The sequence below is a fragment of the Caretta caretta genome, chromosome 10 (assembly GCF_965140235.1).
Source record: "Caretta caretta isolate rCarCar2 chromosome 10, rCarCar1.hap1, whole genome shotgun sequence".
Lineage (NCBI taxonomy): Eukaryota > Metazoa > Chordata > Testudines > Cheloniidae > Caretta > Caretta caretta.
Window position 1 is genome coordinate 36,227,753 of NC_134215.1, and position 16,734 is coordinate 36,244,486.

At 47.8% G+C, this 16,734-nt stretch overlaps 1 protein-coding gene across 3 annotated transcripts in view; it reads right to left on the reverse strand.

Annotated features, from left to right (window-relative positions):
* The window catches only part of LOC125644272 (uncharacterized), a 45,510-nt gene that overhangs the window by 16,446 nt on the left and 12,330 nt on the right, over nucleotides 1–16,734 (reverse strand). Inside the window, exons 1-6 of one of the 3 annotated variants that reach the window (XM_048867958.2) lie at nucleotides 12,949–12,985; nucleotides 7,706–7,790; nucleotides 7,364–7,418; nucleotides 6,255–6,282; nucleotides 4,965–5,031; nucleotides 4,599–4,653 (exon numbers count right to left, since the gene is read on the reverse strand). In XM_048867958.2, coding sequence (XP_048723915.2) covers nucleotides 4,599–4,653; nucleotides 4,965–5,031; nucleotides 6,255–6,282; nucleotides 7,364–7,418; nucleotides 7,706–7,790; nucleotides 12,949–12,972 — 314 coding nt within the window. In that variant the 5' untranslated portion in view covers nucleotides 12,973–12,985. Of the gene's footprint in view, nucleotides 1–147; nucleotides 229–4,598; nucleotides 4,654–4,964; nucleotides 5,032–6,254; nucleotides 6,283–7,363; nucleotides 7,419–7,705; nucleotides 7,791–12,948; nucleotides 12,986–16,734 lie in introns of those variants that run through there. The other 2 variants (XM_075132888.1, XM_075132889.1) reach the window with 2 other exon arrangements.

Genomic DNA, 16,734 nt, shown 5'->3' on the forward strand with positions numbered 1-16,734 from the left:
GAGGATTTCCACTCCATCCCCAGACACTTTAACAGACTTTTCCAGTAGCTGTACTGGCCGCGAATGCATCCCAAGTCTTCAGGGCAAATTAATCATTAAACATGCTTGTTTTTAAACCATGTATTATATTTACAGAGGTACACTCACCAGAAGGTGCCTTCTCTGGCTTCATGGTCCACGAGCCTGCCTTGGGAGGGTATTGGCTCCAGGGTGATAAACAGTTCCTGGCTGTCAGAGAGAATGGTTTCTCCACTTGCCTGTTGTGCACCATCCTCCTCATCTTCCTCATCCCCAAAATCCCTGTCCCTGTTGCATGAGACTCCCCCTTGCAGGTGTCCACGGACAGGGGTGAGGTAGTGGTAGGGGTACCCCCTAGAATTGCATGCAGCTCATCATAGAAGCGGCATGTCTGGGGTTCTGACCCGGAGCGGCTGTTTGCCACTTTGTTTTTTTGGTAGGCTTGCCTGAGCACCTTAATTTTCACGTGGCACTGCTGCGGGTCCCTGTTATGGCCTCTGTCCATCATGCCCTTGTAGATTTTTTCAAATATTTTGGCATTTCGTCTTTTGGAACGGAGTTCTGATAGCACAGATTCGTCTTCCCCATACAGCGATCAGATCCAGTACCTCCCATTCGGTCCATGCTGGAGCTCTTTTGCGATTCTGGGACTACATGGTCACCTGTACTGATGAGCTCTGCATGGTCACCTCTGTTGATGAGCTTGCCACACTGGCCAAACAGGAAATGAAATTCAAAAGTTCCCGGTGCTTTTCCTGTGTACCTGGCTAGTGCATCTGAGTTGAAAGTGCTGTCCAGAGCGGTCACAATGGAGCACTCCTGGAGGCCAATACCGTCAAATTGCATCCACACTACCCGAAATTCGACCCAGTGATGTCGATTTCAGCACTAATCCCCTTGTCGGAGAGGAGTACAGAAATTGATTTTAAGAGCCCTTTAAGTCGACAAAAATGGCTTCGTCATGTGGATGGCTGCAGGGTTAAATCTATCTAATGCTGCTAAATGCAACCTAAACTTGCAGTGTAGACCAGGGCTAAGTATTCTTCCATCTACAGTCCAAGGGATTTAGAGTATTGACTAAGCTATAAAAGGGTTTCTTTTCTTACACTACTGATGTATTGCTACCCTGAAAGGTGCTAATGGTTGCCACCTTTTGGCCTTCACAACAGTGACAGAGTGGGAATTATTCATAATATTTTGTGTGAATAGTGTGTGTGCCTCAGTTTCCCCTATGTGGTTTATGGTTAATGAGGTCACGGGAGGGGGAGGGGGAGGTTGTTTACTCTTTGCAGAGATCCAGGTGTGACTGACTCCTGGCTCTCTGGGGCCTGGCCCCATGCCATGAAGAGTCCCAGAAGACAATGGCCTGGACATTGGATACCTAGCAACTAACAACCTCCTTTGCAAATAAGCCAGGTTTGACCAGCTGGAGAACAAAGGGCCATGGAGGAGGCCACAGGGACAATGTTTGCCCGGGAACAAGGACAAAGTAGTTATGTGTGGGCTGCTGGAAGCAAGCTCTTGACTTCTGGAGTGGGACTCAATGGGGGTCAGAGGAAGCTCTGGGTTCTGAACTGACCCAGATGGACTTTGCTGTAACTTTTCTGTTCTTTGTGCGAACTTAAGAACTTTCTATAGTGTTTCAGACATATAATAAACCCTTCTGTTTTTACAATGCTGACTGAGAGTCACTGCAGATTAAATTTGGGGGTGTTTTGCTCCCTTTGGGGGCATAAGACTTCTCCCGGTGTCCAAGCCAAGTGGACTCACTGAGGGGAGTTCACAGTGTGAAGCAGGGGTACTGAAGGCTCTGAGGGTCAGTGGCAGGAGACAGTGAAGCCAAGGGGCGTATCCAGTGAGAGAGTGTGACTCTATGGGGGCTGACACACTGAAGAAGTCCTCCAAGGGACTGTTCCAGAACCGTTAGAGAGCACTGGTGCAGTGGAGCCATGACAACAACATCCCCTGACAAGGAATTCCACAGGGTGACTGTGCAGCACTGTGTGAAGAAATACTTCCTGTCTCTTCTTAAACCTGCTGCCTTTTAATTTCATTGGGTGACCCTTAGTTCTTGTGTTACATGAAGCTGTAAATAACACTTCCTTATACACTTTCTCCACATGTCATGATTTTATAGACCTCAGTCATACCCCCCCCCGCCGCCCCGGTCATCTCTTTTCCAAGCTGAAAAGTCCCAGTCTTTTTAATCTCTCCTCACATAGAAGCTGGTTCATACCCTTAACCATTTTGTTGCCCTTCTCTATACCTTTTCCAATTAATGTATCTTTTTTTGAAATGGGGTGACCAGAACTGCACCAGTATTCAAGGTGGGGGTGAACTATGAGTTTATATAGTGACATTATGATATTTTCTGTCTCATTATCTATTCCTTTCCTAATTTGTTCCTAACATTCTGGTCACTTTTTTGACTGCCACTGCTATTGAGTGGATGTTTTCAGAAAACGATCCACAGTGACTCCAAGATCTTTCTTGAGGGGTAACAGTTAATTTAAACCCCATCACTTTGTGTGTCTAGTTGGGATTTTTTTTCCAATGTACATTACTTTGCATTTATCAACATTGAATTTCATCTGGCATTTTGTTGCCGAGTTACCCACTTTTGAGATTCCCTTTGTAACTCTTCGCAGTCTGCTTTGGACTTAACTGTCTTGAGTACTTTTATACCATCTGCAAATTTAGCCACCTCACTGTTTACCCCTTTTTCCAGATCGTTATGAATATGTTGAACAGTACAGATCCCTAGGGCATACCACTATTCACCTCCCTCCAGTCTGAACATTGGCCATTTATTCCTACCCTTTGTCTTTTAACCAGCTACTGATCCAGGAAAGGACCTTCCCTCTTATCCTATGACAGCTTACTTTGCTTAAGAGCCTTTGGTGAGGGACCTTGTCAAAGGCTTTCTGAATGTCCAAGTACACTAGATCCACTGGATCACCCTTGTCCACATGCTTGTTGACCCCCTCAAAGAATTCTAGTAAATTGGTGAGGCATGATTTCCCTTTACAAAAGCCGTGTTGACTCTTCCCTCAACAAATCATGTAAGGAAAAGGAGTTGGGAGGATGATCCTGACAGGAAGCTTCTTGAGCAGAGAGCTCACTAAAGCAGCAGACTTGGGGATCAGAGCAAAGAAACTGCCTGATGTTTGTTCCTACTGTGTTCAGGGAAACAGGACTTTGGGGACAGTTCTTATAAACATCTTATAAATAGATGTGACTCTAGGCACCAGCAAAACAAGCCGCTGTTTGGGGCGGCACAATTCTAGGGGCAGCATTCCAGTGCTGGCCATGCCACCCCTAGCTAGAAATGTGCCCCCGCCGCCCCAGCTCGACTCCGCTCCGCCTCCGCCTGCTCCCCTGAGCACGTCGCCGCCGCTCTGCTTCGCCCCCCTCCCTCCCAGGCTTGCTGTGTGCGAAACAGCTGTTTCACGCGGCAAGCCTGGAAGGGAGGGAGGAGAAGTCGAGCCGCGGTGCGCTCGGGGGGAGGCAGCGGTGGTGGAGCGGAGGTGAGCTGGGGCGGGGAGCGGCTCTTCTACCCCCCCCGTTACTTCCTGCGCTCCTCCCCCCACCCTCACCTCCGCTCCGCCTGCTCCCCTGAATGAGCTGCCTCTCCCTTGCCTGAGAGGGAGGGGGGGGAAATGGACCGGCGGTGTGTTCAGGGGAGCAGGCGGAGCGGAGGTGAGCTAGGGCAGTGGGTTGCGGGGGGGAGCTGCAGGAAGCATTGGGTGGGGAATGCGGCACGCCTGGGGGAGGAGGCAGGGCTGGGGATTTGGGGAAGGGGCGGGGAAGGGGCGGAGTTGGCATGAAGCCGGAGGCGGGGGGCACAAAAAAAAGCAGGGGTGGCCAAAATTTTTTTTGCTTGGGGCCGCAAAAATCCTACAGCCAGGCTTGCTTATAAACAAGGTTACACCAAAGAACAGACATGACTCATATCATCCATTTCTCCTCCTAATGGGAACAGCCCTACAAGGCCTCAAACATTGGCTAGCCGATGGGGCAACAATATTAACAAACTTAACTTCATCTGAAGTTTTCCATTTGGAACTACAATGGGCCAGATTTTGCTCAGTTATATATTGATATAAATCAGAGTAACTCCACAGCTTTAGATTTACACTAGTGAAAATGAAAGCGGAGTCAGGCTCCTCCCAAAGAATGACATTGAAGTCAATGGAGAGACTCCCACTGACTTCAGTGTGGTTTGGATCATTTACTGTGGGGCAGGGAAAGGGATTGGGTATGATGGAGTCCGCTGTTATTGGGATCTCCTTACACTGAGATTTCATAGTAAGGTACATAACTAGGATATAGCCATTCAATGTGGAGATCCACCCATCAAACTCCCGAAGTCCAATCCCTGACACCCAGCATGCACCAAGCTCCACGTAAAACCTAGGAAGGCTTACACGGGTGGGAGAGGGAACTTTTCTTTTGTTGTTCCAGAGTCCTGGTCAGGAATCTGGAGAAGGAATCTGACATTACAAGTATAAGACCTGATTTCATAAGCAAAGATACTTTAAAAATTCTAGAGCATGTCAGTTAATAGGAAATAATCTTACTTGTCAAAGTCAGGGAGCTCCTCCCCTCTGACCCATTTCCCTTCCTGATTAGCATCTGAAATGGAGAAAAGATCAAATGGAGGAGTTAGGTTGTACGCTCATCACAGGAGATGGGGGTGGTGGGATGGGAGTATTTCTAAGTAGGCTTTACATCTGGGCTCTTCTTACTGATTTCCCTGCTTTCATACTAACACTCTCCCTCCCGTCCCCCTCAGATGCTGCAGATGCATCACTGGGAGTTCCTTTGTTGGGAGAGGATGGCACCACAAGGTCAGGCAGACCCCTTTCACTATGACAATCATTTTAATAAGCTTCCATCCACTTTTTTCTTAAGAACACACATGCGAACACACACACACAACATACCAGCTATTCTCCGCTGCTCTTCCCTCCTCCTACTAGCCTCCTGCAACACCCACTGCTGCCTCTCCTTCTGAAAGAGGAATAGAGGAAACAAGAACTGTGACATTACTTGGGATTGAGGGATTAGCACAAAGCCACTTAGCTGTGTCACTTCAAAGGGAACAAGGGATTCAAAGATACACAAACCCAGTGAGGATCAGCACAGGGCATTGCTCTTTGAGTGTCACCACCCAGGAACTAGGTGATCAGAGATATACAGACCCAGCTGGGGATCTGCAAGGGACAGTCCCATTCCCCTTGGAGTGCCACCACCCAGGAACAAAGTGATCAGATTGAACAAAGCCAAAGCAGGGCACATTCTCAGGTTTGTGACAGGTTACAAACAGTTACCTTCTCAGTTACAGACAGGTGCACCACTGTAGCACTTAGTGAAGATGCCCCTGTCGCCGTAGGTACTCCACTTCCCCGAGAAGGCAGTAGCTATGTCAATGGGAGAAGCCCCAGGGGTTAGGTCAGTATAACTACGTTGCACAGGGGTGTGGATTTATGTAGTTATACTGACATAAATTGGTAGTACCACCCAAGCCTTGAGCCTGGTCTATACTACAGAGTTAGGTAAATGCAAGGCAGCGAACGTCGGCCTTTGTAAGTGTCTACACAAAAATTTCACTCCCGCTGCCGTAACTGCCTTGCTACACCGACTTAAAAACTCCACCTCCACAAGAGTCAACGTCAATGTAGTTAGGTTGACACAGTGTCAATGTAAAGACTGTGTTGCTTATGTCGACTGTTACTGGCTTTCAGAAAGCATCCCACAATACCACACACTGACAGTACAATCTGTACAAGTGTTCCTGGTGAGGATGTGCACTTGCTGACCCAAGGAGCAAAGTGTAGACACACACAAATTATGTAATTACTGCAGCGGCTGTGTGCTAACATAAGTTAGATCAACTTAATTTTGTAGCGTAGACGTGCCCTTAGTTGGGTAGGAGCATTATCTCCTAGGACGCAAGATACAGAACATGGGCGCAAGCAAAAAGCAGTAGGGAATCTCTTTGGATTCACCTTAAGGAGGATGGGTATCCCACTTCCATCTCTGCAATGGAACCACTTCTGGAAACTATTTTAAAGTCAGGGCTTCTATCTCAGAACAACCTCTCTACTACTTACTAGACAAATGCTGGTATTACTTGCTTCTAGTTTAAAAGAGGAAAATGGCATCTGAGTGTGCCTTAAAATGAGAAAAGTTCTCCTGTTGGAGATGTGTGATTGCAAGAGTGTCATACTCACAAGTGACTGGCAGCTGAATTGGTGAGGCCTAGGAGAAAGCAGCACACATTAGAATATGCCACCTGAGCTTTGAGTAACACGGACATGACTTCTGGCTCTGAGGTGCAAGTGAAGGAGGGAATATTTTTCATGCAGCTTTTGGCTTGTGGATGGAAGAATGAGGTTTTTTAAGGCAGGGGTCCAGGACAGACTCTAGATTATGTCCGTACAGGCTAATCTCACATGCACTGTCTCCTGCAAGGTGGCATATCTTCCGACCTTCCTGCCTGCAGCAGGATTGTCCTGCCTGAGGAAACCTCTCGTCTACTCTTCTTTTTATTTCCCATATGGCTGGTCCTTCAGCACCTGTTCCCATGCCCTTGCTGTTCTCTCTCCCTCAGTCTATAGCAGAGCACTAACCATGGGACGGACTAAGTAATGTGACAGATCAGTTCCACCTTCAGCTTCTATGATTCCATGACTACAGAATGAAACTTATTTGACTCTTGTAAGTTTCACTCTGCAGCTGTGTGCGGCATAGCCCGCAGCCCTTGACAAGAGGCAAAGGATGCGGACCCCAGAGGAGGGCTCTCCAGGGCACCCATAATGAACCTGCTCCAGGAGCAGATGGTGGTTAGCAGAGCACTCGCTATGTATGTGAAAATGATACCATCTCTGACCACTACGAGGGCAGTGAGCAGGGTAAGCAGCTTCTCTCCTTAGTGGGAGAGGGTGAGGTCTGCTTCTCACTCATATTGGAAAGCTTCTGGGGCTGGGGCACTCCAAGGATCTGGGAAACCCCTAATATTGCCCTGCAGTGCCCATGCTGCATGTGAGCCCAGCTCCTGGGACGGAGATTTCCAGCCCAGAATTAAACATGCTAACAAGTCAGCTACACAACAGTGCAACATTTAAAGGGATCACTAATATAAGGGGTCAACTAATATAGTTCAGTCATCCCTGGCTGCAGGCAAAGGTGCTTGCTCTGCACAGCTCTGAGCTCTGCCTTAGCGGAATGGAGCCTGCTGTCCAATGAATGCTTGCTGCGAGTGCGGAAAAGGGACTGGGTGATCCCGCTTGATTTTATCCTAAGGAGAGAAGCGCCCTGCTGAGCAAAAAATTTACATTACCTCCTGGATGGAGGGGGCAGCTCCCAGTTCCTCCGTCTTCTCTTCTCCATAGCATCTGAAATGGAGAGCATATACAATGGTTAAGAGCAGGCATTACTGTGCAGTGTCATCACAAGAGACTATAGCACTGGGGTTGGGGGACATTTTTGGAAGTGCTCCATTCCTCATTTCTTTGCAGTGTTCCCTGCTTACATCATAGTTCTCTACTCTTCTGAGCTTGTGGGGACAGCCTGGACTTTGTATCTCCAGTGACAGGGTGGGATTGAGCACTGGGCACTGATTTTAAATGCCTTTAACGAAAATGATCATTGTAGCAAATATTAATTTGCTTTATTTATATACCAGCTATTCTGCGCAGGTTCTCTCTCCTCCTGCTCTCCTCTTGAAGCTCCCATTGCAGCCTGTCAGCCTCACGCTGCCTCGCTGTCTAAGAAACAACACAAATTCATCCAAATATAAGAAAATATAACTGAAATCAGCCATGATCACATAGATCATCTTGCTTCCCCCAGATGATCAGAGAGGTACAATCCCAGCAGGTAATATTTGTCTTCCATAAGAACTCCCCCTTGATCCCAGAGAAGCAGCGGTTAATATCTCTCTGGTGACTCTAATTCTGTTTCACTAGGGAATCTCACCTTGCATCAGGGGATCTCCTGGAAAACTTACTGAAAGTATTTGTGGGAAGGGACTAAAGGGGCCTGACCTGTGACTTCCAGTTCCACTGCCATTTCTAGGAGCTGGCACTTCTTATAACAAAGACCTTAGGAAATAACCTAACCCCTGCTGCTCACAAACCGGGAAGAATTAGTGGGGGAAGCAAAAGTGGATGGAAATCTGGGAGGCAGTGACCATGAGTCCCATGGAACGGGGGAAGTCCCAGATGACTGGAAAAAGGCTAATGTAGTGCCAATCTTTAAAAAAGGGAAGAAGGAGGATCCTGGGAACTACAGACCAGTCAGCCTCACCTCAGTCCCTGGAAAAATCATGGAGCAGGTCCTCAAAGAATCAATCCTGAAGCACTTACATGAGAGGAAAGTGATCAGGAACAGTCAGCATGGATTCACCAAGGGAAGGTCATGCCTGACTAATCTAATCGCCTTCTATGATGAGATTACTGGTTCTGTGGATGAAGGGAAAGCAGTGGATGTATTGTTTCTTGACTTCAGCAAAGCTTTTGACACGGTCTCCCACTGTATTCTTGTCAGCAAGTTAAAGAAGTATGGGCTGGATGAATGCACTATAAGGTGGGTAGAAAGTTGGCTAGATTGTCGGGCTCAACGGGTAGTGATCAATGGCTCCATGTCTAGTTGGCAGCTGGTGTCAAGTGGAGTGCCCCAGGGGTCGGTCCTGGGGCCGGTTTTGTTCAATATATTCATAAATGAACTGGAGGATGGTGTGGATTGCACTCCCAGCAAATTTGCGGGTGATACTAAACTGGGAGGAGTGGTAGATACGCTGGAGGGCAGGGATAGGATACAGAGGGACCTAGACAAATTGGAGGATTGGGCCAAAAGAAATCTGATGAGGTTCAATAAGGATAAGTGCAGGGTTCTGCACTTAGGACGGAAGAACCCAATGCACAGCTACAGACTAGGGACCGAATGGCTAGGCAGCAGTTCCGCGGAAAAGGATGTAGGGGTGACAGTGGATGAGAAGCTGGATATGAGTCAACAGTGTGCCCTTGTTGCCAAGAAGGCCAATGGCATTTTGGGATGTATAAGTAGGGGCATAGCGAGCAGATCGAGGGACGTGATCGTTCCCCTCTATTTGACATTGGTGAGGCCTCATCTGGAGTACTGTGTCCAGTTTTGAGCCCCACACTACAAGAAGGATGTGGATAAATTGGAGAGAGTCCAGCAAAGGGCAACAAAAATGATTAGGGGTCTGGAACACATGACTTATGAGGAGAGGCTGAGGGAACTGGGATTGTTTAGTCTGCAGAAGAGAAGAATGAGGGGGGATTTGATAGCTGCTTTCAACTACCTGAGAGGTGGTTCCAGAGAGGACGGTTCTAGACTATTCTCAGTGGTAGAAGAGGACAGGACAAGGAGTAATGGTCTCAAGTTGCAGTGGGGGAGGTTTAGATTGGATATTAGGAAAATCTTTTTCACTAGGAGGGTGGTGAAACACTGGAATGCGTTACCTAGGGAGGTGGTAGAATCTCCTTCCTTAGACGTTTTTAAGGTCAGGCTTGACAAAGCCCTGGCTGGGATGATTTAATTGGGGATTGGTCCTGCTTTGAGCAGGGGGTTGGACTAGATGACCTCCTGAGGTCCCTTCCAACCCTGATATTCTATGATTCTATGAAATACCAGGAGGTGAGAGGCAGAAAACCCTGCAATGCCCTCCCACTTGTGGAGAATCATCCCATCGGGGTGGAGGCGCAGGGTTTCCAACAGTTCAGCCTCCAAAGCCCAGGGTCCCTTAAGATCTCAGCAGTTCCTGTAGCATCTGCAGAATGCCAGGGCCCCCAGCAGCTCTCCATGACCAGCCACCAGGGCTTCCCCGTAGGCAGCTCCCCCTGAGAACCTCTTTAAAGCAGGATTTCCCCAGCATGGAGATATAAGAAGTAAGGGAGCCTCAGGTCATATTAACCTTCTGCTGGGTTTTCCATGAGGCTTGGGGGTGGTGAGGGTGTGATGTTACAACCCATATTCTTCATAGAAATGTTATGATATGAATATGGCATAACTAAGATGTGTTTTACTCAAGATGGATCTTGTGAGATATCATTGGAAAGGTTATGATTTGCTGAATATGATTATACGATTTGTAGGCATGTATCATTTCTGTATCTGAAGTTAGGAATATTGACAATGTATCAATTACAAAAGCATTTGCACCTGGGGAATGCCCACCAGACAGAATGCAATCAGTCTGGGTGGGCCACAAGGAAGAACAATATGACTTTGAAGATGCTAATCTCCTGCCTTCCTGAGAAGCTTCCTGGGATGCTACAAACAACCTTTGACTCATGGCTGCTTTGACACTGCAGGGTCATGTGATTAAGTCACCTGGTACTGGGTTCCATGATAGAATACCAGTATTTTTCTACAGGGGGGTGGGTGGATGGGGGAGAGAACCACACTGGCAAACAAAGGGCTGGAAAAGATGTCTGGCCTGTGAAAGAAATGTCTAAAACAACATTCTGGGTCAGAAATTACTACTTGTAACCAGTTTCTTTAGTGCATTAAGCTTAGTCTGCATGTTTGTTTTATTTGTTCAGTAATCTGCTTTGATCTGTTTACTATCCCTTATAATCACTTAAAATCTATCTTTTGTAGTTAATAAACTTATTTTTGTGTTCTCTAAAACCAGTTGGTGGAATTCACAACTGGGGGGCAAAAAGCTGTGCATATCTTCCTCCACATTGAGAGAGGAGGCGAATTTCAATTAGCTTATACTGTACAGTTGTCTCAGTGGTACCCCAGTAAATCAGGTGGCATCCTGGAGTGGGGAGCAACCCATCACAGAGGGAAATTATGGGCAGCCCCACATTGCAGCCCCTAACCTGTTCTCCATAACCTGTTCTCCCAGAGGGGCTGTCTGAAGGCTGGGGCAGGAAAAGTGGTGCTGATCACATGAGTAATAGTCCAGTATCAGACGGTCTGTCTCAGAGACTGTGGCACAGATAAAGGCAAGATAAAAATCTTGCTTATATTGGGTTACAGAGATCTGCACCCACAGTAATTCCCATCATCTTACTCTGACACCCCACACAATTCATTTCACACAGGCCACCAAAGTAGCTATGAGATGGTAACAATGTCCAGTCACTACCAGCCTGGGCTGGATTTGAATTGGCAACCCAGTGATAAAAGGATCCCGAGCCCATTGCTAGTTCCATGATGCTTCCAGCCCCTGCCCCAGTTAGTACCTTGAAAGGAAAGAAATACTCTTCAAGACCAAAGGTTTGTGTAAGGGCACAGACTCATTTCATTCATTGCAGTTAACATTCTAGCAGCGTTAGGAGTTCTTTGGAGACTTGCACTTTCAGATCTTAGCCAGCATCTGAAACTGACAAGTGAGTGTTCATACACTCAGAGGATTGCTGCCATTTTTCAAGGGCAGATGAGACTGAGGGAGTCGTAATTGTTTGCCAGAAGCTGGGAATGGGCGACAAGGGATGGATCTCTTGATGACTACCTGTTCTGTTCATTCCATCTGGGGAATCTGGCATTGGCCACTGCCAGAAGACAGGATACTGGGCTAGATGGACCTCTGGTCTGACTTGACCCAGTATGGCCACTCTTATGTTCTCTTATGACACTGAGGAGATCCCTGGAGGGCACAGATGAGTCCAATATAACTGATCTTTCCATCTGTACTGTCTCTGATTGTGTCTAATGGGCTGGGCCCCAAAACATGATCCCTTCTAAAAGACTAAGGCCCAATGCTGCACCCATTGAGGTCAGTGACAAACTCCCCTTTATTTCAATGGGAGCTGGCCCCGGCCCTAAATAAATACTCAGCCAAATAAGTTCCCCAAGACTTGTTCTGAGATGGTAAAGCAAACCACCTCTTCAAGAGGTCTCTCCTCAGAAAATGCCCATCACAGGCACACTCCCATGGCTAACCTCAGCAGCAAAGACACAACCTCCCTCAGTTTCCCCTTTACTTGCCTGTGCAAAGGAATATTCTCTCTCAGCGGCAAATTGAAACCTTTTAAATGATATACAGTGCCACAGTCCTCAAATCCCTCAGGGGTGAAACAGTTACTCCGCAAAGTGAAACAAGAGGGAGGAGGGATAGCTCAGTGGTTTGAGCATTGGCCTGCTAAACCCAGGGTTGTGAGTTCAATCCTTGAGGGGGCCATTTAGGGATCTGGGGCAAAAATTGGGGATTGGTCCTGCTTTGAGCAGGGGGTTGGACTAGATGACCTCCTTAGGTCCCTTCCATCCCTGATATTCTAGGATTCTAAGGTTACAACACAGCAGCTCATCAATCCCATTTCAAGGTCGCCATTCCCAAGTCACCCACCCAAGAGTCATGAACCCCTAAGTCATCGTTCCTTTAGCCCCTGTTCCAGGGCCCCCCGCTCCAGGCCCATCCACCTTAGAGATCCTGAGTCTTCTCCTGCTGCCCCAAATCAACTCTGTCCATACCTTCTTATCCTACCCATGCTCAGGGGAACCTCCCTCCAGAAACAACCTCTGGCTTCTGGGCCCAGCTTACAATGACCAGGAAGAACCAGCAGTTCTTCCCCTCATTCCCCAGGGGCTTCTGCACAAGCCTATCTGCAATTCAGTAGGGTTTCCCAGATCTAGCCAGTCCTCCCTTCCTCAGAACTCAGCACCCACAGCTCACAGTCACTACCTCCTTCAGCTCTTTCCAGGCTCAGTCAACTCTCTGCTGCTCCCTCTGCCTCTCCCCTATTCTCAGGCAGCTCTCCCCTGCCCCATTCTGCCTTGTATGCCTTCAGGTCTCCCTCTTTATATAGCCCAGCAGCCTTCTCTTAAGTGCTAGTGGATGGCAGATAACCAGTCATATGTGCACTGGATCCCACTCCCTCTTAAAGGGGCCAGTCACCCTGCAACAGAGCTGTAACAGGGAAGATTAAAAGGGAAAATGGTTTCACTCACCTGCCACATCTGTCTCCTGTGCATCCTGAACAAACTCAGAGCCCTGATAAGCACCACAGGAAGAATTCACAAAAAATAGCCTCTTAGTTTCATTTTATCAATTTGAAAAAATGTGATGTAAGCTGACAGTTGCTGGGTTGACACCTTGCAGAGCGAACCCTCTGTTCAGCCACAGAACAAGGACAGCTGCACTGTGCAAGTTTCCTCAACGCTACCCCACTAACGGGCTTCAATCCTGATTGGAAAGATCCCCTCCTATAGGGGAGGGGTCACTTCAGAGTCCTGCACTTAGGACGGAAGAATCCCATGCACTGCTACAAGCTGGGGACTGACTGGCTAAGCAGCAGTTCTGCAGAAAAGGACGTGGGGATTACAATGGACAAGAAGCTGGATATGAGTAAACAGTGTGCCCTTGTTGCCAAGAAGGCTAACAGCATATTGGGCTGCATGAATAGGATCATTGCCAGCAGATTGAGGGAAGTAATTATTCCCCTCTATTCGGCACTGGTGAGGCCACAGCTGGAGTATTGCATCCAGTTTTGGGCCCCCCCACTACAGAAAGGATGTGGACAAGTTGGAGAGAGTCCAGCAGAGGGCAACAGAAATTATTAGGGGCCTGAGGCACATGATTTATGAGGAGAGGCTGAGGGAACTGGGCTTATTTAGTCTGCAGAAAAGAAGAGTGAGGGGGGATTTGAGAGCAGCCTTCAACTACCTGAAGGGGGGTTCCAAAGAGTGTGGAGCTCGACTGTTCTCAGTGGTGGCAGATGACGGAACAAGGAGCAATGGTCTCAAGTTGCAGTGGGGGAGGTTTAGGTTGGATATTAGGAAACACTATTTCACTAGGAGGGTGGTGAAGCACTGGAATGGGTTACCTAGGGAGGTGGTGGAATCTCCATCCTTAGAGGTTTTTAAGGCCTGGCTTGACAAAGCCCTGGCTGGGATGATTTAGTTGGGGCTGGTCCTGCTTTGAGCAGGGGGTTGGACTAGATGACCCCCTGAGGTTTCTTCCAACCCTAATCTTCTATGATTCTATGATGCAGTCTCCATGGCCCAGTCAGGCCTTGGCCTCACTGTTGAGCTGGCCAACAAGGGGTCTGTTTATTGCTCACCATGACAATGGGAAGAGCTATGCAGAGAGGGACATTTACGAGTCTCAGGATTGTGGCAGGCAGGTTGAGGACTTTACCTGGGGGGTTGAACACTCCCGCAGTGATCTCTTTTGCCTTTTTCCCTATTAAAAGAGGAGATGTGAAACTTAGGTAATAGTAGTAATGTGCATGGTTAGTTTTTGGCAACAGTGTCCGAAGGGCAAAAAAGAAAAATTGCTATGAAACAGGGCAAGTCATCTTGTTCAGTTCAATAGCAAACACCTCGCAGAAACCAAGCATCACCCTTCAACACACTGTAGCCAATTGGTGGCAAATGGGATGCCATGGTTGTCACTATGCTGCAATTACGGGCACCAAGAACTTCACAGTGACAGCTGGGAGAGAGTCCAGGTCTTCCTGCTCTGAAAGCACTGGCCTCTCCCACATGGGCTAAAGCAATCTGGGGTCAGCAATGAGTGCCACTGGCTTCGCTGCAAGTGAGACAAGGCCAAACCAGGATCAGGACAGGGTCAGCTGCATTTTTTGGAGTGCAGACAAGCTTTGTGAGGCAGTCAGTAGCTCGTGGACCTGGTTACAGGTGATGCATCCCATTGATCACTGTGTTTCCATCTCCTGTAAACACCTGTGAGTCTGGATTTCTGTCTGGGAGCTGGGGTGGGGTGGGGCTCTGACAGATACCCTTCTGTTTCTTTGAGGGTCATGTCTGTGGTGCATTCCCTTCCTTTGTACAGCTGTCTCAGTTCCTTTGCAAAGTGAGAAGTAGCACACATAGGCCCTGTGGGCAGGAACCCAGGACCAACAGCATCCAATGAAGGACAGCAGGGCCTAGGTGTCCCACCCACCCTTCCAACGTAACCAAGAGAAATAGAGGTGTTTCCCAAAGCCAAAATCAGGTCCGAATCCTAGGTCTGTGTCATAAATATAAAGGGAAAGGTAAACACCTTTAAATCCCTCCTGGCCAGAGGAAAAACCCTTTCACCTGTAAAGGATTAAGAAGCTAAGATAACCTCGCTGGCACCTGACCAAAATGACCAATGAGGAGACAAGTTACTTTCAAAGCTGGATGGGGGAGAAACAAAGGGTCCTCTCTGTCTGTGTGATGCTTTTGCCGGGACCGGAGCAGGAATGCAGGTCAGAACTCCTGTAAAGAGTTAGTAAGCAATCTAGTTAGATATGCATTAGATTCTGTTTTGTTTAAATGGCTGATAAAATAAGTTGTGCTGGATGGAATGTATAATCCTGTTTTTGTGTCTTTTTGTACCTTAAGGTTTTGCCTAGAGGGATTCTCTATGTTTTGAATCTGATTACCCTGTAAGGTATCCTGATTTTACAGAGGTGATTCTTTTACTTTTTCTTTAATTAAAATTCTCTTTTAAGAACCTGATTGCTTTCTCATTGTTCTTAAGATCCAAGGGTTTGGGTCTGTGTTCACCTATGCAAATTGGTGAGGATTTTTATCAAGCCTTCCCCAGGAAACGGAGTGTAGTGCTTGGGGGGATATTTTGGGGCGGGGAGACGTTTCCAAGTGGGCACTTCTCCTGTTATTTTTGTTAGACACTTTGGTGGTGGCAGCATAAAGGTTCAAGGACAAAAGTTACAAGTTTGTACCTTGGGGAAGATTTAATCTAAGCTGGTAAGAATAAGCTTAGGTCCCCACATCTGTACCCTAGAGTTCAGAGTGGGGAAGGAACCTTGACAGTCTGACAAGCCCAAAGTTGGAGAGCAATGAAGATGATGGCCCTGATCTAGCGAGGTTCTTAAGCACATGCCTGTTGCCGTCAATGTTCAAGTTAGGCACAAGCTTAACACACACATATTCTGGAGTGAGGAAATGCCTCTATTTCTGGTGGTCATGTCCCAGGAAGGGGTGGGAGCACCAGGACCCTGCTTCTCTTCATTTGGGGATTGTTGATCCTGGGCCCCTACCCACAGAATTCTTGGGTTTGACTTTCAAGGGGTAAATGTTTTTCCATCTGGGTTTCCAAACAGCCCCCTAGCATCAGTGCCACATTTTTCTCCTTCCAGCTACCACTGCGGATGAGGCTTGTGCTTCTCTTCCCAGCATGTACACCTGGCAGCTTGTTCCTGCTAGTCCCCCTCACTTACCCACTTGTAATGGGGCTAGTAGCGAAAGTTCAGACAATAAGTTGAAGGTTAAAATCTCGCTCAGGTGCCACAGTCATGAGTGCAATATATGTGCTTAGGAAAACAGATGTTCATTATTATTTAGTCAGGACCTTCTGCACTTGTCCCCTGCAATGCCAAGTCCAGCAGCCTCATAAACCTCAAACCTGGCGCACATTGGACCTTGTCCTTGAATCTCTGGCTGAATGTTATTTACTCTTCTTACCCTTTGTGACCCCATCCCCTCTGCCACGCATGCTGGGAACCCCAGGCCATGGTGACTCCTCCCCTTCTTATGATATTGTGTAAAGACCAAGTGATGCTTTGGCCAACAGCAGCTGTGATCGTCCCCTGAACAGGTCCATGACCTTGCTGATTCCACCCCCTCCAGCCCACAAGAGTCACCTGTGGTGATTTTGCTGCACAGGCTGATGGTGCGTGGAGCGCTCTGGCTAGGATCAGGTCATTCCAGGAATTACTCCCAGTGTCTGAGTGTGTGATACCCACAGAAGAGTTACTTTGGAAAAGCCAGTTCTGAGATGTTGCTAAG